The sequence below is a fragment of the Zalophus californianus genome, chromosome 9, assembly GCF_009762305.2.
Source record: "Zalophus californianus isolate mZalCal1 chromosome 9, mZalCal1.pri.v2, whole genome shotgun sequence".
Taxonomy (NCBI): domain Eukaryota; kingdom Metazoa; phylum Chordata; class Mammalia; order Carnivora; family Otariidae; genus Zalophus; species Zalophus californianus.
This window is the reverse complement of record NC_045603.1, coordinates 121610668-121636127: the sequence shown is the minus strand read 5'-3', so window position 1 is coordinate 121636127 and position 25460 is coordinate 121610668. Positions and strand designations below refer to the sequence as shown.

At 37.3% G+C, this 25460-nt stretch overlaps 1 protein-coding gene across 1 annotated transcript in view; it reads left to right on the top strand.

The window, feature by feature from the left end:
- The window catches only part of PLXDC2 (plexin domain containing 2), a 469728-nt gene that overhangs the window by 196964 nt on the left and 247304 nt on the right, over positions 1 to 25460 (top strand). Inside the window, exon 3 of the mRNA XM_027592981.2 lies at positions 19268 to 19414. Within this exon, the coding sequence (XP_027448782.1) occupies positions 19268 to 19414 (147 nt within the window). The remainder of the gene's footprint in view (positions 1 to 19267; positions 19415 to 25460) is intronic.

Sequence of the window (25460 nt, the reverse complement as noted above, 5' to 3'; positions counted from 1 at the left end):
GCCTCAGGAGACATATCTAGAAATAAGCTGCTATGACTGATGTCAAAGAGATTACTGCCTGTTTTCTCTTCTGGAATTTTTATGGTTTCAGGTCTCATATTTAGGTCTTTAATCCATTTGTAATTTATTTTTGTGTATGGGGTAATAAAATGGTCTAGTTTCTTTCTTTTGCATGTTGCTGTCCAGTTTTCCCAACACCATTTGTTAAAGAGACTGTCCTTTTCCCATTGGATATTCTTACCTGCTTTGTCAAAGATTAATTGACCATATAGTTGTGAGCTTATTTCTGTTCTGTTCCATTGATCTATGTGTCTGTTTTTGTGCCAGTACCATACTGTTTTGATTACTATAGCTTTAGTAATAGCCTTCAGCTTTGCTTTTGTTTTTCAAGACTGACTTTGACTTTTCAGGGTTTTTTTTAGTTCCACACAAATTTTAAGATTGTTTGCTCTAGTTTTGTGAAAAATGCTGTTGGTATTTTGATAAGGATTGCATTAAATGTGTAGGTTGCTTTAGGTAGCATACATATTTAATAATATTGTTCTTCTAATCCATGAACATGAGATGTCTTTCTATTTGTGTCATCTTCAATTTCTTTCATCAGTGTTTTATACTTTTCATAGTACAGGTCTTTTACTTCATTGGCTAGGTATATTCCTGGTATCTTATTATTTTTGGTGCAGTTGTAAATGGGATTGTTTTCTTAATTTCTCTTTCTGCTAATTGGTGTATATATATGCAGTGGATTTCTGTACATTGATTTTGAATACTGTGACTTTACTAAATTCATTTATCAGTTCTAGTAGTTTTTTTAGTGGCATCTTTAGGGTTTTCTACATACAGTATCATATCATCTTCAAATAGTGAAACTTTTACTTCTTCCTTACTGATTTGGATGCCTTTTCTTTCTTTTGTTGTCTGACTGCTTATTCTTTACCATTTAAAATGACCTGTAGAAATGTCAGGCTCTGCTTTAAAATGTTAACTGGCATCAGTAACCCTGAATTGACCAGGTGGTCCCAGTTATTCTGACTGAGTGCTTCAGAGTCATTTTCGAGTGCTTTTTTCCTTCCTGAACTCTAACAGCTTTCCCACAACAGCTTCTTTCCCTTTTCTCCTTCCTCTTAGTAACCCAGTTGTGGCTGTATGCTTTCATTCTTGACTAATGCACTATCTTTCAAACCAGTGTTAAATTCTCATCTCTCACTTCTCTAGTCCAGCCTATTTTCTAGATTCTTCCTTCAAAGTCCACACTTATTCCATTACTTCTCTCATTTTGCACAGAATCAAGTTCAGACTTTCAAGGGTTTGTGCCATCTAAATTCTACATATCTAACTGTACTCACTTCACGTTACTCCCCTATATGTGTATGTTGTTCTAGTAGTTTCCATAATATCCCATAGTGTTGGGGGTTTTTTTCATGCTCATTTCCCTTTGCTTAGACCAGTCCCTCTGACGAGAGTCATCCTCTTCAGTTCCAAATCATTTTTCAAGGCCCAGATTAAACAGTCTTTTGTGAACCCCCCTTTTTTTAAATCATTAAAACTAAATGAGATTTTCTCCTTCTTATAAGACTTAAAATAACTGATTCTACCATTAAGACAGTAGTTAACCTTATACTGGTTTTGAATAGAGAAATTTGAGCGCCTGCATTTTCTCACTCTGTTGCAGGTTTCTGGAGAATGAGGACTATATCATAAACATCTTTTTGCCCTTCATAGCACTTGGCTCAAGGCCTCCTCTATATATATAATCAGTATATCATAAATACTTGTTAGCTTGAATGAGTGATACCTAAAAGAAATGGTGGTAAATAAATAGTCCATTTTGCAGCATCCGCCTACATTAGACTATATATATTCTCTTGAATATTTGACCTGCATATATTTTTCTTGGTGTCTTACCAGCTAGTTCTTAGGAATGTGAGAAGCTAATAACACTGATTTTACACCATGTGATGTTGTAAGACAGAAGCAAAAAAAAAAAAAAAAAGAGAAAGAAAACATACTGCTCAGTTTGCACTGAAATAATTTTATTGCAAGATATAAATTCCAGCTTTATAGATCTGAAAGGGAATCTTTCTGCAGAGTCAGCAAAACCAAATTATGAAAATATTTGTTTGAATCTAACATTGGTAATTTTAAAACAAAACTACTCAACAGACTGTGCTTTTTTTCTTTTTGCCTCTTTATTTTTAATGACTCATGAAACTATGCAACCTGTCTCCCTTTGCTCTGCCCTTGCTTGACCTCTACATCAGCTACCTAAGTTAAGTGAGTTGACAACAAGATTTTCTTTCTTCGACGATGTGATCCTAGAGGAATTTGTCATTTGAAATGGGCTTTTAAATTCTTATTTTGAAACCAGTTGGAAGATTTACATTGTTAAAAGTACTTGTCTGCCAAATGAAAGCACCTTTATATATATATATATATATATATATATATATATATATATATATATATATATTTTAATGGGAGCTACCCAATGGTATTGTCAAAATGGGCTCTCAACAAAGTGGATATGGTACAATATCTCCTGGGATGCAGAGTAGCTCTATGTTTACACTCAGCCAAACAGCTCAACCGCTCAGGAACACAAAGTTATGATGGCATAGTAGGTTAAAAATGGCCAAAAACTTCTACAGTTCCTCCTATAAAAGAGGAATGGTCTATCTTCTCATCCCTTGATTATAGGCCATTTCTTGTAACTTGTTCAGATCAAAAGAACGGGATGGAAGCGATGTTATACAACTTTTAAGGAATGCATCCAGAGGTCTTGCAGCTGTTGTTCTTACCCTCTTGGATTCTGTGTCACCTTTTGAATAAGCCCAATCTAGCCTCCTTGAAAATGAGTCAGCACATGAAGATAGAGGCCCTAATCATGTGACCAACACCATCTGGAACCAGCCAGCCCCTAGCCCACATGCCAACTGGCACAAACCAGCAGTGAACCCAGCTGACACTGTGTAGTACAGAAGCAATGTCCAGCTGAGCCCAGTCTACCTTGATAGAATCCTAAACAAATGGGTAGTTGTTTCAACTCAAGAAGTTTTGAGGTTGCTTGTTATCCAGCAGTAGACTACTGATAGAGATGGCTTGTGGGTTTTTGTAATAGGGTATGGCAGTTTCAAGAATAGTAAACTAAATAGTGAATAAAATGTATTTCTGAATAAATTAGATTGTTATGTATCTGATCTGCCACTTCTTTTTTTGCTGTTAAGGAGAATCTACAACTGTGACATCTTTTCCAAGAGTGATAAAGCCAGAGAAACTAGCCTTGTAAAATACAAAGAAGGTCTAACATAAATAAATATGTATCGAAGGTCTATCATGTATCAGACAATGTCTAATTCCTAGAATATAGCGATGAACTCTATTTAGTATAGTTCATTTTAGTATTTAAAAGGGGGAGGAGGGTGTGATAAAGAAAAGAAAAAAATCTGAAAGAAAGAAGTGTTATGAAGGAAATTAAAGCAACCTAATAAAAATAAAACATGAAAGCATAGGGGAGAATCCTTCCAGATGCATAAAACAACAGGTGCATGGTGTGGGGAAAATGAAGTAGAAGAGATGTGTCAAAAGCAGGGTGTTGGTAAGGACTTCGAATTTTGTTCTGAGTATGATGAGGAGCCTCAGCAGAGCAGGAGAGTGAGTTGATCAGATTTCTGCTTTAACAGGATTACTTTAAAAAGGATTGCTCCCTGCTGTAGAGAATAGACAGAGGTGGGGGACCAGTGAGAGCGCTGTTACAGAAGGCCTGAGGAGCTTCAGCAAAACAACCCAACCGAATGTAATTTTTTTTGAGGTCCTCAAAAATTTACTATCTAAAATGTACTGTGGAAGTGGAAAAAAACATAGAATTTGAAGTTATAAAGAACTATTTTTATATCCCTGGGATTTTTGTGATGCTTGGCAACCTACTTGGTATTTCCGAACTTCGGTTTCTTCATAATTCATTGAGTTATTGTAAGGGTTCAATGTGTAATGTATATTATGTGCCAATCTGAGAACTTGGAATATCATATGTGTTAGTTACACTTATTAACCAGTTTCCATAAATCTGTGATTAACTGTTTACTTGGTTTCAAAAAAAGGACAAACAAAAAGACGAACCATACAAAAAGCCAATGATAGATGGTAAGGATAAAGCAAATGAATTCAGTATTGAAAGAAAATCTAGAAATCTGATTCAATATCAGATGCTTGTTGAAGTTTACTGAAAACACCTCTTCATAAGGGGACAGCTGAAGGAAAAAGGACCTTTTCTTCCCTCACTTTAGCATTCCAATTATGAGAGTATATCCATTTATTTATAGTTTACTAAATAGCATCACTACCTTTCATGTTTTATTGGGTTTGTGAAGTATGTTTATCACAGGTCAAATAGGCATAGATTTGTATTAAAAAAAATTCGCTTTAAAGTGATGTTTTCTCTTAATTCCTGTTCTTTTTTCCACATACTGATTTTCCCTTAAAACCCATGCTATAAATTTTGGAAGTGAGAAAACCTAAAATAATATGAATCATATTATAAATTATTTAGAGAAAAGTTTTTATTGTGAAAGATGCAAAACTTTTTGGTGAGGGGGCTCTTTTTTTTTTTTTGAAACAAATAAATAGAGACATCGTCAAAAGTTGCCCATAAATCATGTAACCATTTCTAAGTTCAAAATTAATTACCAAAAATAATGTGTTCTTTTTACCTGTCCTCCCTTAGGTCTTTTTAATGCAACTCCAAAATTCCAATGACATATATATATATATGTGTGTATATGTATACACACATATATATATATATATATATATATATAATTTCATTCTAGAGGTAGTTGATCAATCCCTTTAGTTAGATAACTAAATTGGCATATTCATGGAATAATAAGATTTGCTATTACAAGTAGTAGTATTCTCACAAAATTTGGTTAGGTTAAATATCTTGGTGTTTCTCTTTACTAATATAGCAGGATATATGCTATTAATGTGGAAATTAATTTTCTTGATTGCTATACTTTCTATGCTGATTCTGCTGGAGACATATTTTGATGATAGTAATGGTGTGCTTAGAGGCAAGACAGTTCTACAAAATTCCATAGAAAAAGAGGATTTTTTTCAGAATGTCACTTATTTGTGAAAATTGTTCTACAATATTAGAGGCTATGGAATATTGCTCACTGCTAATTATGGATGATGAGATGATCTCTGATATTTGAGGAGAATTCATGTTTCAATGAATGTTAGTTGCATCAAAATGTAGAAATGTCTAATGTTTGTTGTTGTTATCTGGGATATTTATAGCAACAAAGCAAAAGACATAAGAAGTTGGGGGGGGAAGAGAAGACTGGAGAAGGATTTCATTCTTTGACATTAAAGTAGTAATAAAATGAAAAAAAGCTGACTTAATTAAAAATACATTAATACCTGTCATTTGAAATACCAGACTGCATAGTATTGGGATAGTAACAGTTACTTTAGAAATGAGAACACTGGCCAACTCGTTACCAGTTGGTAGGAGGAAACCATCCAGTTTTTCCACAAATGTTAGTATGTGAAAATTCTCAACTGCGTTATAATTTTTGAAAGTTGCTCCTGAATATATTTTTCTATAATTCTTTTGAAATTATAAATAATCCACTGTTTCTCACGGTTTTTGTTGTTGTTGTTGTTTGTTTCCCCTAAGAAATAGGCCAAAGCAGAGAACTGTGTGTATTTTCCAAAGTCCTCCTATATTAGAAAGCTTGAATGGCTATTTTTGAGTAGTACTAGAGAATGACATGAATTTTCAAAGGTAGTCAATCTAGGGCTGTTTTACAGATCCAAACTTAATAAAGGAACTATCTGTGTGTGCTGTGGACTGAATTATGTCCTCCCCAAATTCATATGTTGGAGCCCTAACCCCCATGTGACTGTATTTGGAGATGGGGCCATTAGGAGGTAATTAAGATTAAATGAGACTACAAAGGTGGGGCCCTAATCCAGTGAGATTATTGTCCTTATAAGAGGAGGTGGAGATCCAGAGAACTTTCTGTCTCTGCCACGTAAGGATAGAGTGAGAAGGTGATCACCTATAAACCAGGAAGAGAACCCTCGCCAAAAACCAAATCAGCCAGAACATTGATCTTGTTCTTCTCAGCCTCCAGAGCTGTGAGACATAATTTTTTGTTATTTAAGCCACCCAGTCTACAATATTTTATTAGGGAAGCCTAAGCTGGCTATGATAGTATGTATATGGCACCTGAGTTCTTGCTCTGTCACAGATGCTAAATCTAGAATGGAAATTTCCATCCTTTAAGTTATGGTGGTCTTTTTTGATTATTGGAACATAAGGAATAGCAGGGAGGACACCGGGAGAAGAAAGGGAAGAATGAAGGGGGGGAAATCGGAGGGAGAGATGAACCAAGAGAGACTATGGACTCTGGGAAACAGACTGAGGGTTGCAGAGGGGAGGGGGGTGGGGGGATGGGTTAGCCTGGTGATGGGTATTAAGGAGGGCACGTTCTGCATGGAGCACTGGGTGTTATATGCAAACAGTGAATCATGGAACACAACATCAAAAACTAGTGATGTACTGTATGGTGACTAACATAACGTAATAAAAAAATTATTTAAAAAAAGAACATTTTGAGGCCCTCCATAACATTGCTGTTAGTTCTTTCCAGCTGATTTAAAAAAAAATACACCATACCAAGATTTACAGAGTATTCAGTAACACTGTAAAATGATTACACATTTTGCCCATCACAATTATATTGGTCATTTGAGAAATAGTAGTGTGTATGTATGCAAGACCTGTGATTTACTCAGGTGATTTACACCTGTGATTACTCATTTGCACGAATGATATACACAGTGTCCTCAGGGATTTCTACACCTCCTGCAACATGTCTGTGAATTTGCCTTCAATCTGAGAGCCAGTTAGAATGCATCAACAAGGATGTTAAGTACCTTTTGAAATGGTACTGGTACTAACTAGAACTAGCTACCTATACTGGCTCTTCAAACTGCACACTTGTTCTTAATGAATGTCAAATAAGGCAAAGAGTCTTCTGACCCACACCTATTAGTTGCTTCCTATTTGCCTTGTGGCTGTAAGATCTTAGAAACTTAGTCAAAAGTCACTTTTAGAGACACCTAGCTCAACTCTGATATACAGAGTGAAGTCCAGAACTTACAGTGGTTATTTAGAGGCAGAAACTATACTTCAGCCCTCAAATCTCCTTTGGGCTACATTATTTTAATGCTAATTTTGTGCATTTAAATAGAAGTCTCATGCACATTTTAAATATTTTTTTCGATCACACATTTTTTTGCTAGATATTTGGAGCCCTTGATGATTCCTTGTAAGTTGGTGATTCACCTCTTCAGTGGCCACTGTTGGACTGGGGATCACTTGCCTGTATTTATAAAAGATGTGAATAACTCACTCAAAACTGCTCCAGACAGCCTCTCTAGCCTCTTCTTCCTGACCTCTCTAAGCCTGGAATAGTGTCGCAGGCTCATTCTGCAAAGGTTTAAAGGTTTCTATCAGAAGGAGATAAAAGTATATGATATGCAGGAGGAAAATATGCTCTGCTTCATTTAATAAATCAATCAACACAAACACATGCCACCTCATCTCAAAACTGGAGACCTAGGTAATCACTTAATCAAATTGTAGATTCCTGATGTTGCTATTATTTTGAAAGATCCCAAATAAGTGTGTTGTGCAGCCTTGGCCATACAGTTTACCTCTCTCTATGTAACACGAGAAATTATCTCCTGTGCCTGAGAGACTGTTACTGGGAAAATGGAAACTGTTTTATATTGGAAATATTGCCAAAATTTCATATTTTATATCTTGCACAATTATCTGACCTCACAATATATTCTCTCTCTCAGTGTCTCTCTCCCTCTCTGTCTCTCAACTAATCTTACAGTTTGGGGAGTCATTTAACAGAACTCTTGTGAAGAATTGGTAAAATAATCATGCCTATAAAGAGTCATAGACAAGAGATTGCTAGGGGGCTAGACCATGCTGCAAAGAGACCAAGTAGATAAAAATCCATACAGAAATGGTGAAGGTATGTGCAAAGGATGGGCATCATGAGAATTGGGGAAATAATCTGATATAATCAACAGGAGATATAGGAATTGGTTTTCGTTCTTCTGACACTGTAACAGTAAATTGAATTATATTCCATGTAATTGTTCTTAGTATCTGAAGAAGGTATTGCTATAGTACTGACTGATGTATATCGAAGGCTACTTGAAGGTAATATGTAATTGTTCCTATCATGCTGCAATTATGTGGGGCTAATTTAATACTCCTTTGTAAACTCTGTTCATAGGCTTTTCAATTGTGTTTAAATACATTGCTCTAATTTGATTCTTTGGGAACCCAGTAAAAAAAGTGAAATGCTATCATTTGCTTTTTGTTAAGAGATACTCATATAACTTAAGTATTTGCCCACACCACATACCCTATAGATCACCTTCTTATTAATATAATTGGGAAAAGTGGGGGTTCAGGTGGGATTTTTATCTCACGTCTCTTTCCATGAAGTCTGTTCCATGTCTCATGATGTCCTCAATGTTCCCAGACCAACTGGTAACCACCTGTCATTCCGCTGGGCTGCTCCTGCAAGGCCAGGATGCTCACCTTATTCTATAATTTTACCTCTGGCAAAAGAGGAACTGTGTGTGCAGAGAAGTTCACAACTTCAATCCACTGTAATGAACTGAACACATAATAGTCTTCACTAAAGTGACAGAACTCACTAGCAACTGAGCGGGTGAGAACCAGAGATCAGATCACCTGCCTGCAAGTTTAATGTCTTAAACCATACCACCTTTCCCTTTCCCCCAACCCTTCCCCACCTTCCTTCCTGTACCCAGGACTTTGTCAGATTGTAGCTATGTCTCCAGCCTACTGCTTCTTTCTGAGATCCTTGAAAACAGGTCCTAGAAATAAGCCCACAGATTACAGTAGGATATAGCTAGAAGGAAAACATGAGCGACTCCTTAAATGTTTCTCATAGAATTATAGACATTGCCAAGATCTAGCAGTGCTATTGAATAATTCTTCAACATTATCTCCCATACATTCTATCACAATGTTTCCCTCTAAGAATATGTTGTACTTTATACACATGAAACAAATTATTTCTGCATAAATGAATGAATAAAGAAGAGATGATTTAGCCATGCTTCTATAAAATGCTTACAACATAAAATCATTTTATAAAGATTCAAACTCTAAGTATTTCTCGCTCAAAATTTAGTAGAAATGAATAATTTTGTTTCTGTTAGTGCTATTTCATTTACAATAAGTAGAGAAAAAGATTGCACTCTACCTCAATTAGGTTATTGAAGCTAGTATTTTAAAGAAAAGGTTTAATGGAAATTTATCTATCAGCTATTTCACAAAGCCATTTTAAGTTATTGACCTTGAAGCTCTACACTGAGCGTGAATGTCTGATTTATAGTATGTTAAAGAAATCTTCCTTAAGCACTTTTCAAAGCACCTATCATACTAATTCTGTATTAACTGTGTATAACATCGTGGCCTTGTGTCTCTTGATATACGTCGGTGGTTTAATTCCAGGAATCAACAATTGATACTTTTAAGCATCTTCACATTTTTTAATGCTTTATGTGAAGAAAAAAGAAAAGAAAGTGGCTATATGTAATGTTTATTATAAAAATTTCAAACAATACGGTTAAGGAAAAAGAAACTCCCCCAAGTCCCATCACCTAGGAATAACCAATCAGTGTATGGTAAGTATCTTTTATACGCGCGCGCGCGCGCGTGTGTGTGTGTGTGTGTGTGTGTGTGTGTGTGTGTGTGTAATCAGAGAGGATAGAGAGGTAGGAGAGTAGAGATATACATCTATATTTAGATGGATGTAATTTTGTAAAATTGAGATTGCACTGTATTATATTTCAGGAAAAAAACTAATTTAACTCTGTATCTGCTGTCCTTTGGCAACATAGATGCCATCTGTGGCCCACTAGTTTCAGACTTTCGCATCAAAAGGTTCTCTTAAAATTAAAAATATGGGCTTATTATTTTTTAAGATTTTTTTTATTTGTTTGTTTGACAGAGAGAGACACAGCAAGAGAGGGAACACAAGCAGGGAGGAGTGGGAGAGGGAGAAGCAGGCTTCCCGCGGAGCAGGGAGCCGGATGTGGGGCTCGATCCCAGGACCCTGGGACCATGACCTGAGCCGAAGGCAGATGCTTAATAACTGAGCCACCCAGGCGCCCCATGGGCTTATTATTTTTTTAAACTATATTTCTGTATCTTAGATTTATACATCTATTATCTGGCATGGAACATGATTATTAGACTATTTTTATAGTTTCATGGTTCATATCATCTACATTGTGACTTACAGCCATAATAACTAAATTGTCTTATTTTTCTTAATATAATTTCCATCGAGTGAATGCTCACCATCACAGTGTTTACTACAGCTTCTCCATCCCTATGACCATATTCGATTCACCCCTTGGTAGATTTGGTTGTATAATTCGGTATTACATTTTAGGAAGATCTCATTTATGGTATATTCTCTCAGTATTTGTATTCATTAAAAATATGCTTGTGGATATAAGGGTGACCTGGCTGTGACATCTGTCACCTCATTGATTGCCAGGGTTGATTCAGCTGATCTGACTGGCTAGGTGGGTGTGCCCTTCCTCCCTCAAAACTCCATGTGAGTCCCTCCCAAAACTGCACAGTAGGTGGAAAAAGACTACCTTCCCCGGTAGAAGAGAACCATATTTCAATCAAGGGTATACGAGTAGCTATGACACCCTGCTAGAACCTTCAGTCAATCTCTCAAGGTCCATTTGTAAGAGAACGTCGGGTAGTCAAGCTTCCAAGACTCCAGACACACCTTTAAAAAAAGAAAGGAAGAAAGAAAGAATATGTTTGTTGCCTTTATACTTAGATTATGGTTTTGTTGGGCAAAAATTTCTTAAGTGATAACTTTCTTCTACACAATGATTATGTAGACATTGTTTCCACTGGATATCATAGAGAAGTATCAGACTATCAAAGGTTTTTTCCTCTTTGAAGGAGGAAATCCCTTATGAATAAGTCGGTTTGTCTTTCTAGAGGTCTGTAAGACTTCTGCTTCATTTTTTAATTAAGGAAAATGTATTGAGGTATAATTGACCTACAATATTATATTAATTTCAGATGTAAGACATAGTGATTCAACATCTGTGTATACGTTGTGAAATGATCACCACAGTAAGTCTAGTTACCATCTGTCACCATATAATGTTAATGCAATATTACTGATGGGACTGTATTCCCGATGCTGAATGTTACATCTCCATGACTTATTTACTTTAAAACTAAAAGTTTATACTTGGGATCCCCTTTACCCATTTTGTAACCCCAACCCTCTGGCAACCACCAATCTGTTCCCTGTATGTGACTCTGGGTTTTATTTGGTTTTGATTTTTAGATTTCACTTTTAAGTGAAATCATGGGGTATTTGTCTTTCTCTGCTTGACTTATTTCACTTAGCATAATGCCCTCGAGGTCCATCCATGCTGTCACAAATGGTAGGATTGCATTGTTTTTTATGACTGAATAGTAGTACATTTTATATATGCTACATCTTCTTTATCCATTCATCCAACAATGGATACCTAAGTTGTTTCCATATCTTGGCTACTATAAATAATGCTGCAGTAAACTTAGAGGTCCACATATCTTTCAAATCACTGTTTTTGTTTTTATCAAATGGATACCCAGTGGTGGAATTGCTGTATCATTTGGTAGTTCTATTTTTAATTTTTTGAGGAAAATTTCATCGTGGCTAACCCATCTACTATAGCTTACAAGTATTCTCTTTATTCCACATACTTGCCAACACTTGTTATTTTTTGTCTTTTAGATAATAGTCATTAGACAGGTGTAAGGTGATACCTCATTGTGGTTTTGATTTACATTTCCCTGATGACTAGGGACGTTGAGCATCTTTTCTTGCAAGTGTTATTCTGCTTGATGTTGCCCCCTAAGTCCCTTAAGCCATCGTCAAGTTTTTTTGTTTTTTGGGTTTTTATTTATTTATTTTTTTTACTTTTTACTGCTCTGTTTGAGGTCCAGTGTTTTGTATTCCAGCTTGCTGATCCATTCTTCTGCTTCATTCAATCTGCTGTTGGACCCCTCGAGTCCCTCTATTGTATTCTTCAGTTCAGTGATTGTAGTCTTCAGCTCCATGACTGCTGTTTGGTACTTCCTTATATATCCTATAGTTGAGGTTCCCACTATGTTCATCCATTCTTCTCCTGAGTCCGGTGAGCATCTTTATGACTATTACTTTGAATTTTTTTTCTGATAATTCTTTCTTTCATCAAGGTCTTTTTCTGAGGGTTTTGCCTCTTTCTTTTATTTGCAACATATTTCTCTCTTTCCTCATTTTCCTTGACTCTCTGTGTTTGTTTCTGTGTATTAGGTGAAACATCTACCTCTCTCAGTCTGAAGAAGTGGCCTTGTATATGTGATGAACCTCCTTGTTCAAACTTGTCCAAGCTCTTGGGTGTCTCATGATTCTTTGTGATTGTCTAAACCCCCTGATTTATTCCTGGTATGTCCCTGTTTTTGAGAGTGTGCCAAGATCCATCCATGTTCCAAAGGGAGGAATCTCATTGAGCCCTTAGTTTCAGGCTGGAGACAAGAAGCCAGGCCCTCAGGTAGTAGGGTTTTTTTTTTTTTAAGATTTTATTTATTTATTTGAGAGAGAGAGAGAATGAGAGATAGAAAGCACGAGAGGGAAGAGGGTCAGAGGGAGAAGCAGACTCCCTGCTGAGCAGGAAGCCCTATGTGGGACTCGATCCCGGGACTCCAGGATCATGACCTGAGCCAAAGGCAGTCGCTTAACTAACTGAGTCACCCAGGCGCCCCCAGGTAGTAGTTTTTACAGTGTGCAAATACAGTCCTGTGGGGCCATTATCATAATCCCTGCGGCCTCCAAACCAGGAGATCTAGAGGGGTCCTCTGAGTGACAGTTGCAAAAATCAGGGCTCCACATGGGTATATAAGCTCCTTTCTGGGAGGTCTTGTCGAGCTGTCGTGAGGCCAATGGGGTGTGCAAGGATGGTGCTTACATTCTTTGGGAGCACCTCCATGGCCTCCAAATGTGTGGAAACTGGAAGCTGTTTCTCAGGCTGAAGCTGCAGATTAAGTAAATAGGCCTTCTTCACAGGAAGACTGGGTTGTGGTGGCTGGCCAGGAACTCTCTTTCTCTGACTATTACCTTCCCCAAGGAGCCAGGCAATCAGAGCCGGGGGCAGGGGGGAGAGGTGCCTGTATGGATTGCATGCACCCACTGGCTTCAGCTAGGCAGCTAGAGAGTGTAGGGGGTAGGGCATGCTCACTAGCTTCAGAAAGACAGCCGGGGGCGGAGAGGGGGCTGTTGCGGGGAATGTCTTGACTGCATACACCTGTGGGCTCCAGGAATGCAATGGGAGAATTCCTTGTCTGTGTACATGCCAGCTTTAGGCTGAAAGCGGGGGAACGCCACAACCACTCACGCTCACCAACCTGAGCCAGGGAACAGGGAGTAAAGGGTTGTAACTGCCTACTCACAGACTTTAGTTAGGGAGCTGGAGAACATTGTAACTATTTGCTGCGTCACCTGCCCCAAGCAGGGAGCAGGTGAGTACTGCAACCACCTGCACACTCCAGCCTCAGCAGGGCAGCGGGCTGGTGCCATCACCACTCAGCCCTACCTGTCTTGGCAAGGTGGTAGGAGGATGCCAAGTTCAAACTCATCCACCTGTGCTCTCAGGGTAAGTGGAGAATGTAAAAATGGCCTTTGCCAGTGCCTCCATCTCCAAGGAGAGTTTCAGCTGTCCTTTACCTCTACAGCAGGTGCTTTTATTTATTGATTATTTATTTGTTCATTTTTGCAGCAGATGTTTTTATTTTTTTTTAAGATTTTATTTATTTGACAGAGAGACAGTGAGAGAAGGAACACAAGCAGGGGGAGTGGGAGAGGGAGAAGCAGGCTCCCCACCAAGCAGGGAGCCCGATGTGGGGCTCGATCCCAGGACCCTGGGATCATGACCTGAGCCAAAGGCAGACGCTTAATGACTGAGCCACCCAGGCGCCCCTGCAGCAGATGTTTTTAGATTAGCAAATGAATTTCACATAGAGTCCAGGTGCTTTCCAAACTGCTCCCCCCTCCCCACCGGGTCAGGAGGCAAGTGAGACTTTACTTGAAACTTTTAAAAGGGAGTGAATCTCAGTTTTCCATAACACTTTGGATCCCTTGGACATCAGCACTTCTGGTTTTCCGAGCCAGATGTTTTAGGGGCTCATCTCTCTGGTGCAGATTCCGGGGGTTGCAGTGTCTGCTGTGGGTCACCAGCTCCTCACTCCTCCAGGAGAATGGCCAAGCAGGTGAGACCCCCTCCCTATTTTGTGCCCCCACAGCAGTGGTGGGATTTTGGTGAGACCATGTCTCTGCTTCTCCAACTCATCTCAGTGTGGTCTTTTTATCCTTTGTTGTGGAGAAGCACTTCACCCAGCTTGCAGATCTTTTTCAGAGAGAAAGGATCCTGATGTTGTTGTAGATCTGGTGCGTCCATGGGGGAGGAGTTGAGGTTAGGTTCTTCCCACACCACCATCTTGTGAAACGCCCCGCTGCTGCTTTTTTTTTTTTTTTTAACCTATGAGAAATGTCACCAGGAAATTTCTTGATATTCAAAATTCTATTGCAGATTTTCTTGGGGCGTGGTATATAGATTCAAGTCTTTCTTTAACTCAGAAAAATTGTTCTTCTAATACATTAAAAAAACTTTTCTATGCCACTGAATATATGTATATATATCATATATAGAATCTCTTTTTTCTATAATTTAGTCCTAACTAGTAATTTATTTCTATAAGTTACTTTTATAAATTTTTTATTTTTTATTCTGTTCTTTTTGGTGGGTGGAGGCAGAGGGAGAGAGAGAATCTTAAACTGACATCACAGCCACGGCGGAGCCCCACCTGGGGCTCCATCTCACAACCCCTGAGATCATGACCTGAGCCAAAATCAAGGGTGTGCCGCTTAACCAACTGAGCCACGCACACACCCCTTTTCTTACTGCTACTAGTGAATTCATCTCTGTAATTTTTTCCCTGAATACTACCAGCTTACTATTTTTCTTCTTTTATGATTGTATCATGTTCATTTAGTTTTTTTATCAACAATTTTTTAGAACGTTAGAGAACTATTTTTTAACTCTGTTTTTGAGGAACTTAATATATACAAGTAATACTTTAAAATATTATTTTTAAACATTTACCTTTATACGCATTATGTAGTCCTTGTGAACTCGTATATGTGAGAAGGTAATATATTTGGTGTATATGAACACTTGATAAGAACCACTCAAATTATGATATCCCTTTATTCATTATGAAACTGTCTTTGTGAGGTAACCAACTGATTCAATGCTAAATGCCTTTCACTAAGAACTTTATGTTCTATCTATTCATATATTTCAAATGATCAGCACAGTGATGTTCATACCATCTATTCTTGTTTTAGTTTTAGTTCTCAGTGAAATAAATTTCGAGTTCAAATGCTGTTACTGCATGAGACAGTGTGAGGCATCCATAAAAATTACCCATCATAAAATCAACGTAACACCAGTGTTAGAAGACAGGTTAGGAGTGGGTTAGGAATTGTATAAACTGATTGTTGCAGAATGGTTAGGTATAGTTTTGATGATTTTTTCTCCCTGTATTTTTGGTGTATGTCCTCTGTTTATAGTTGCACATTTGCAGGCATATTTGAGAATCATGGATTTATAGGATTTATAACTACCTACTGTGCTATCTACTTTCAGTTAACAGGTGGTTTCCTAAATAAATTGGCAAGTAGGCATATCACAGTAGTGTTTTGTTTTATTTTCTATGGCGTTAGAAATAGTTTGCTTTCAAGCAGGAAAGGAAAATCTTTGTGCCTGAAGTGGTTTTTAACAACTCTTTAAGTACCATTACTCCTATAAAGGACAAGATGTGGTTTTTTGAATAATTTGGTAGTGCTAAAGTGTCACATTTTTGAGACATCTATTTTATAGCTTTCCTTGAAAAACTGAGCCAAACGCCTCTCCCTGGAATTTAACAACTTGTGTCTCTAAATTCTGGGTAAACAATAGTCTTCCTCTTTGAATAAAAGTTGCCATGACAACCTGGCAGGCTTGGGCTATAGAAGTCAAACACCAAACTCCAGTCTTCAGTTTCTCAATATTTTCAAAGTTGTGACATTATTTTGGGCAGCTCTGATTTAAGTAAAAATGAACATTGTTTTCAATTAGACATATCAGTGATTGCAATTAGACAAAAATCATGTATATTTTTGCAACAATCCATCATTTGAGTATAATGATATTCTTTATGTTAACTTCAAGACTATCTCTTGATTAATTACAGAGACTTAGGAGTTAAGGGAAATACCAAAGTCATTTTAGATATGTCGATTGCAACAATTATATTGAACTCTATACTGAAAGTCTGTAATTTTGAAGAGAATATTTATTTGGTATTTATATGGTAATTTGGCAGCATCATAGACTCTGTTACATAATTCACCTAAAGAGCACATCTCTGACCTCAGTGTTGCTGAACTCTTTAGAATAATACTAGCAATAGGGAGAAAAATTAAAATTTTTATTAAACTTGTTGACTACTTCTTTCACAACCCCCTTATATGCGATTCATTGAAAAATGAAATGAATCATTGTCATGTGTAATTCAGGCTTGATGATTTCCAGCAGTTTAGATACAAGTTTCCATTCCTGCTGTGTAATTAGCTAGAATACCAGAATTGAATAGATGTTTGTTATCCAGATCTGTAAGTCTATAGAGAAGATTGCCTTACGCAATGTTGCTTAAGTTAAGTCTCTTTTGGTTGGAAGTTAGGGAAACTTGTTTGTCAGGATTCTTTTGGTGGACAATAACTCAATTCAAGGTATGTTTTAACAATTGAAAAAATTTAATGATTCATCTAAGTGAACAAACCAGGATGCACTAAATGCACTGGATGAGGGAGATGGCCTTTTTGTTTGTTTGTTTGCAGAGATAATGACTTCGTATCTATCAGCGTTTGCTTTATCCTCAGTTGGGGTTTCCTCGGGGTAGCAAAATGGTCGCAATAGTTCTAAGTCATACGCCTACCCGGCTCAGCAATCAGAATAAGGGAAATTATCTCCTTTTTATATAAACTTCTCCATGTCTCACTAATTGGTCTATTTTAAATTATGTGCATCTGATGCCCACGGGCTATTGTGGCCAACGGAATGGCAGGTGTCGAATGGCTTGTGCCCAATGTCGAAGAGGATACCCACCTCACAGCTTCCATGGTGAAGCCCCCAGACAGCGGGGAGGAGTTGAAAACGTGTTGGAGACACAACCAAATGCTTGTTCCCCTCTGAGAACCCAGTCAGTCAGGGCCATAATATTCTGGAAGGGAGTGCTAGAAAACCACTAGGGTATTAATGTCTCTTGAGCTGCGTGAAATCTTACTCATGCTTCTTTCTTTGTGTCTCCTTTTTTCTTCTTTCGCTGAAGAACTTTTTTCACTTTCATCATGGTTACACCCATACTTTGTATGTGATACCTAGAGTTTAATTAGAGATTGGAGGCTTACCTAGGACTTTTTTTTTTTATATCTTACTGTTAACATGGAATCACTGTTCTCAAGGTTTATATTTACAGTCATACTTTTTCTTTTAGTCGTGTGGCAAAATCTATTTAGAATACTGCTTAGAAAATTCCTTTCCTTTATGTAGTCAGTTTTATATATTTCTAGACTGATGACTTGTGAAAGGTACATGGAATTCCTGTTTTGACTAGATTTCAAGAATAATTGCATTTTATTTAATTAGCACCTCAGGAACAAATGCATCAGATGAAATTCACCTTCCAAACCTTATTATTCAAATCATATACCCTCTATTTACCAGACATTATCCTTACATATACCTGAGTGTTTTAAAATATATTTTCTCTAACAGACTCCTCAAATTGATAAGCACAGTTACATTTTATGGTAAAAAAAAAAAAAACTAAACTAAAATTCATTGCAACCCGTGTTAGGCAAGAATCATGTGATTTTCTGGACATTTCTCAGCAATATCCCCTTTTAAAACATTTAAATCTCTTCATTGAGTGAGAAACATGAAAATTAAAGGTTTTATGACAGGCACTGTGGTGATAATCAATAGTGAGAATTCAAATAAAAGTAGAATTTAATAACCCAAATTATAGGGGAAAAAATGTATTATTTCCATTCCTAGGATCATTAAGTGAGAGCAGGCCCTCGTTTTAAAGAAGAGAAGTTTGGATTTGTTGTCACTCAGTACTAATTATAGTTAGGTTTTCAGTAAATAGTTTCAAAAGTGACATTTTGTTTGGACGGCAATTAGATCCCTAGAATTACTGTGGTAAAAAGACTATTGTAAACAGAGTATACATTTTTCTTTATGTTTTATTTATGTAACAATTTCCTCTAAAGAGGCTTATTTTATGTATTTTTAAATCTAATTCGCTTTCCTTAGAGATTATTTAACTCCTCTGGCTATTTTGAAGAATAGTAACATGTCTAGTTTCACAGGATCATTTTTTTGTTCGTTTTTTAAGAATTTTAGGGACACTATCTCTAGGGTTTTTTTTTTTTTTTCTTTCCTTTTGGGGAGGAATTTTCTTTTAGTAGAACTCTCTCTACAGCTCTGTCAATTATATAAATCAGGTATATATTGACTTAAATGTTTCTTTGTTTTCCAGCCTTATTGAGGCTGGAATATACAATTGACATATAACATTGTGTAAGTTTAAAGTGTATATCCTGTTGATTTGGTACACTTATATACTGCAAAATGATTACCACCATAGCATTAGCTAACACCTCCATCACATCTCATAATTACCATTTCTTTTCTGTAGTGAGACATTTATTCTCTTAGCTACCTTATAATTACGGTATCATTAACTATAGTCACCATGCTTTAGATTAGATCCCCAGAAGGTATTTGTCTTATAACTGGCAATTTGTACTCTTCAGCCGACATGTTCTCTTTTCCCCCATTCCACAGCTGCTGGTACCACCATTCTACTCTGTTTTTCTATGAGTTCAGCTTTTTTAGATTCCACATGTAAGTGAGAACATACAGTATCTGTCTTTCCCTGTCTGATTTATTTCACTTAGCATAACGTCCTCAAGGCCCATCCATGCTATCTCTGTTCTTGATGTGCATTATTCTTTTATTATAGGAGGACACAGATCACAATTACTATATATCTCGGATATATGGTCCATCTGATTCTGCCAGCCGGAGTTTGTGGGTGAACATAGACCAGATGGAAAAGGACAAAGTGAAGATTCATGGAATATTGTCCAATACTCATCGGCAAGCTGCAGTAAGTGCTTTGGCATTTTGAGGGTTTTTGTCTGCTGTGAAAAAATTTTTGCTTTAATTGGTACACCAACATTGTTTGTTGTGATCACTTTTTATTACTTAGTTCTACAATTGCAATATAGATTAGTAATTGCATATAAGATCTTAAAGAAAACGAAAAAGAATTATTTTGAGAGGTCACCGTCAATTTAACTAATAATTAATTAAATAAATTAACCATAATTTCCCTAGTAAAATGATGTGTTGAATATTTGAAGTCGAGATTGTTCTTGGGTGGTTTTCAGTCGTTTTGTAATCTATGAATTTAGAGAACATTAAAAAAAAAACTACATGAATTTGGTATCTCCCATTTTACATGAGTTTATTAATCTCTTGATCTGAAAAAGATTTCACCAGAAACATTTATGATTCCGATAGCACATGTAGACCAAATGACATATCTCAGTGAAGAAGTTTGACATAAAGGAAAAAAATTAAATCTGGAAGTCTCCGAACGTGTTTTCAGTCTGAGTTTATAATTTACCAGCTCTGGCTTCGTAACAAGGGATGTAACTTTGTAATGAGGTGTAGTTTCTGTGTCAGTATAGTGCGGATGACACAATATTACTACTGGTCTCACCTCACGTGGTCATCCGTATCCTATTCCACCTGTCAGACTGCGTGCTTACGTGGATTAGCTTTTCAATCTTCACAGCATATTTTCCCTATTATTTAAATATTATTGCCATCCAGGTATTGCAGATGAGAGAACTGAGTGTTGGAAAGGTCAAGGAACCTGCCCTAAGGTCTCCAGCTAGTAAGTGCTGAGACTCAGATGTTAGCCTAGGCAGCCAAGCCCATTCTCAAAATGTGTGTGTAGAATATATCCTACTTGGGGTTCCAGCAGTTTGGGATAGTCATTTTCTGATCAGTGCCTGATTTAACATTTCAAAAGTTAAGTAACTTTTTTTTTGCTCTCATGGATAATACCAGTAATCTTACCATCAGTGAAATCATGTCTTTGCAGTTTAATAGGACTTAAAGTAAAAACACAACAACTTTAGCCTTTCAAATGCAATCACCATTATTGATTTAAAGATAGAACTAATAGAGTCAATGGCTTACGTGATTTAAAGAGGCACGGATTTGATGACTATATCAAAACTTTTGGCCAAGAACCTTCACTGTATATATGTAGACTTCCCTCTTTCCAGGAGATCAACTCCTAACAGTTAAAATGAAAATTAATTATAACTCACCGTGAGATGATTCATTGAACTGTCAGTATGGAGCACATGTTTTCTGAGGCTGAGAAGCAAACAAAGGAGCCATATCGCCTTACTGAATTCCATCATCCCTTTTCCATATTCAGGCAACCCCGGGCAAGATGACAGATTCAGAAATGATTCACTGTTGAATTTAGAACAGATTTTCAAAAGAAGAGAAAATGAGAAAGATTAGATTAGGCCAATGTCTATCAGAAATTTCTTGCATTTGACAATCTTCCCACTATATTACAGTACCTAATAGTGTAAAATGCCCTTTGTGAAAGTTCAAATGTTGGGTGCATCCAATTGAAGTTTCCATAAATTGGCCCAATCGTGGTGTCAGCCACTATGGATGAAATCTCTAGGCAGAGAATGAGGATTATCAGTTAAACTGTTAGCGGATTTCTTCTTACACACTTTCACCATTTCCTGTGCTTTCCCAAAAGTGCAGCAGTTTGTGTGTCTCGTCTTTCCTTGTTTCTCTTTGGAAGAGGGGTCACTTGGTTGCCATGTAACCTCAGTTCTCTGATTAGTCTCAAGGAAAATTATGATGCTGTAATGAGCCATTTTTTCTTCCTGGTAGTGTGGGAGTGATACTGTTGCTTTCAACACCAAGGATTGGCCTAAATGCAAATGCTTGAGCTTCTGCTTGTAATTTATCTGGTGTTCCTGCAGAGACTTTTAAATACTTATCATTGGTAGAAACCTTTATTTTAGCTGCTCTGTCATTGTCATAGCTTGGTTTTTTGTTTTTTAACAAGAATTTTAGCCATCATCAAACATTCCTTAAGAGTTAGAAATTGGTCCTATACCCATTTTCCCTATCACTATCAACAGAACATACACACACACACACACACACACACACACACACGTACACACACACACACACACACACATACCCCTAGGTGCATGCTTCCATTTACAACAACAGAATTGATAATATTTCTTAGTTTCTTTTATTTTTTTCCTGGAAAACTTTGCCATTTAGAGTCCTTCACCTAAGTATGTTTTATATCTTGGAACCTATACATTTAGTTAATAGAATATTTTTTATAAACTTTCTACAAACATTCTTGCTTTGTTCAGTGTGACTGTTAAATATTACTCTGAGATTTCCAAATTGTAAAGAGTGATTCATGTTTTAAAATTGCCTCGGTTGGACAAACCATGAGAGACGATGGACTCTGAGAAACAAACTGAAGATTCTAGAGGGGAGGGGGGTGGGGGAATGGGTCAGCCTGGTGATGGGTATTAAAGAGGGCATGCACTGAATGGAGCACTGGGTGTTAACATGCAAACAATGAATCATGGAACACTACATCAAAAACTAATGATGTAATGTATGCTGATTAACATAACATAATAATAATAAAAAAAAATTGCCTCAGTTGGCCTCCCCACCTTTCCAGTCTTGCCTGATTCTCTTTTCCCCATTTCTGTTATGCCTTTCTGGGAGCAGAATCAGGTTGATGACAGAATTCTAATGTATTATGACCAGGGGGCGCTCTAGGGTCCATAAACACCCTCCCTCCTACCCCCACACAACACACACACAACCCAGGCTCCACACTGCTGCTACTTTCCCCCATGATGTTACTGAGAGGCTTTAGCACAAGGGAAAATGACAAATGGGAAATGTCACATCCACTTTATTAATTAGTTTTGTTGATGTCATAAGCATCATAATCTTTGGTGCAAAGCTCTCTGGTAATTTAGCTGGAAACAGGACTTAAATTTAAGCTCTAAGGGAAGAGGGGAGTTTCTCAAATCTTATCACCCAATGATATAATTTCCATGACCAAGGACATACATTCTGTGAACAAATTAGACAAAAAAGAGAAAAGAAATATGTATCTAAGGGCAGACCCAAGGGCATTTGGCTAATCCAGCCCTGGATAAGCAGGAGGTAAATGAGAAAGCTGGAAAAGATTGTGCATCCCTGAGGATGCAGCTTCCCTCCCCCTTCCAGGCTGCTTCAGAATGGCTCAGAGGAAGATAAAGGAGTGTCTGACTTGGAAGCATGATTTTTTTTTTTTTAAGATTTATTTATTTATTTTTAGAGAGAATGCTCATGAGAGAGTATGCCCATGCATGCACTCAAGTTGGGAGAGGGGCTGAGGGAGAAGGAGAGAGAGAGACATCCCCCTCCCCCCGCCCCCAGCACAGAGCCAAGTCACAGGGTTCTATCCCCGGACCCCAAGGTAGTGACCTGAACCAAAATCAAGAGTCTGCTGCTTATCCAACTGAGCCACCCAGGCACCCCCAGCATGATTTTTTAAAGAAATATTTTCCCCTCCACCCCATTATTTATAAATGTCTAAACAGCATTTTGGAGTCTTAGATTAATATTTTCATAAGAGGAAGGGAGTGGAATTGAAGTAAGAGCTTTCCCTTTTCTCCTTTCCACAATATTTTATAATTTCAGGGCAGAGGAAAACTTAGAAATCATTTGCTTCCAATGCTTCATAAGCTGAAACACATTGATTTCTTTTTCCTTTTAGAATGTAAATCATACTCATTAGTATGTATATTACATATGTGTGCTATAATTTGATTATAATCTCCCCATTGTCCTTTTTGGTTTGAATCACATTTCTTAAATCATTATTGCAAAAAAAAAAAAAAAAACAGATGTTAAAACCTAGTTTTAACTTTGACAGATTAAAGGAAGAAGCATGTTTTCATAGACAAAGGTTAGTGAAAATTTGTCTAAGTCCCTACCATATGGCGAGCAATGAGCCAGACGCTTTATATTCAAATACTAGTACTTATTTGGGTTTTTTGGCCTTTATTCAAAGTCACACAGTTGCCAGACTGCAGATCTAGAAGTTTCTGACTAGGAACCCATCCGACTTGTTTCTTTTCCTCTGTGTGAACCTTCAAATTCCACACTTTCGATATTTTCTTTTTTTTTTCTTAAGATTTTATTTATTTATTTGAGAGAGAGAGAAAGAATGAGCAGAGGTGGAAGGGTAGAGGGAGAGAGAGAGAGAGAAAGAAGCAGACTCCCTGCTGAGCAGGGAACCCAACATGGGACTCGATCCCAGGACCCTGGGGATCATGACCTGAGCCGAAGGCAGACGCTTAACCGACTGAGCCACCCAGGCGCCCCATGCTTTTGGTATTTTCTTCTGTATATCTATATCCATATTATTTACTTTGTTGCTGGGCACGAAGTTTGATTCTGCAGCCAGACAAATTAGAATTATTTTTCTTTCTGAAACCACAGCTTATGAAATTCTGATTCACAACTTCTAGAGAGGTACCACTGTCCTGGTGGAAGGAATCCAGGGTCACGGAGGTCACGAAACCTTGGCTCCAAAACTCATTTTCTTGGTTTCTGGCTTCTCTGTACCTCAGTTTTATAACTTGGAAGAAAGGGGGGGAAATGCCTGCCTTGACTACCTTCTAGTGCTATTTTAAGAATAAAAATGAAATGGATAAGAAAGGATACTGAAAATGTTAAATAAAAATGTGATTGTAAGGCAGTGAGATTTGAGAACCCTCATTCTTGATAATAAAAAATAACCCCCAAATAAGTTAATTCCCAAGTGCTCTCCAAGAGTCTCCAATAGATAGATATGCATCTATGTATTTATATCTATATTGTATCTCCACTATTATTATTATTTTTTTTTTTTTGTCCAAGAAAACACCAGTGTGCTCCTGGCCAAACATAAACACACTCTTAGCTTAAAAAAAATTTATCTTTCCATCTGTTGGTAGAAAGATTGATTCTTTATATAAGAAACCCAAGCAAAATGAAATGAAATTCTGATATCTCTGTCATAATTCAGGTAAGGTTTTTTATGGAACTTGTATGTTTTTTGATGTCTTTTTTTTTATTTTGAAAATTGGACTGTTCTCAGTGGAGATCCTCAGGCTATATGAATATATGGTCTGTATGAATATATAGTCATTAAAAAAATTAAGTTGGGACATTTGGGTGGCTCAGTCAGGTAGGTGTCTGACTTTTCATTTCGGCTCAGGACATGATCTCAGGATCCTGAGACTGAGTCCCGTGTTGGGCTCCATGCTCAGTGGAGAGCCTGCTGGAGATTTGCTCTATCTCTCTCCCTCTGCCCCACCCTGCCTCTCTCTCTCTCAAATAAATAAATAAATCTTTTTTAAAAATTAAGTTTTCTCTTTTCTTTTTTTGGTCCAAGAAGGTAACATCATTTCAACTAGCATTTTCATGGGTTTTTCATTTGCATAATGTTGATGTTGGTGGGCTAAATTTGGATGTCTATGGTGACTTGATCAGTTGTGTTCTCATACTGCACAATTTCCTTTTTTCCTGTGCATCACAAAATCTGTTGAGAAGTGCTTATTTTTCTAAATGATTAACTCAGAAGTCAATGTAATTTGCTGTCTCGATTAGGCTGCTATCTAGACCACACATTTTTGCCTGAGTTCTGTTCACACTAACAGTAAGTGGCTTTTATTTATTTTTACTTTGGCTTGTTGGATAACTTGCTGCTTTCTGTCATTTGAGTTGTTCCATTTCAAACAAGACACTCACAGTTTATCAACCTGGCTTTATTTGCCTTTGTCCTTAGGATTTTCCTCTAGTTTTTTTTTTTTTTAAAGATTTTATTTATTTATTTGAGAGAGAGAATGAGAGATAGAGAGCACGAGAGGGAAGAGGGTCAGAGGGAGAAGCAGACTCCCTGCCGAGCAGGGAGCCCGATATGGGACTCGATCCCGGGACTCCAGGATCATGACCTGAGCCGAAGGCAGTCGCTTAACCAACTGAGCCACCCAGGCGCCCTTTCCTCTAGTTTAATAACAGATTGG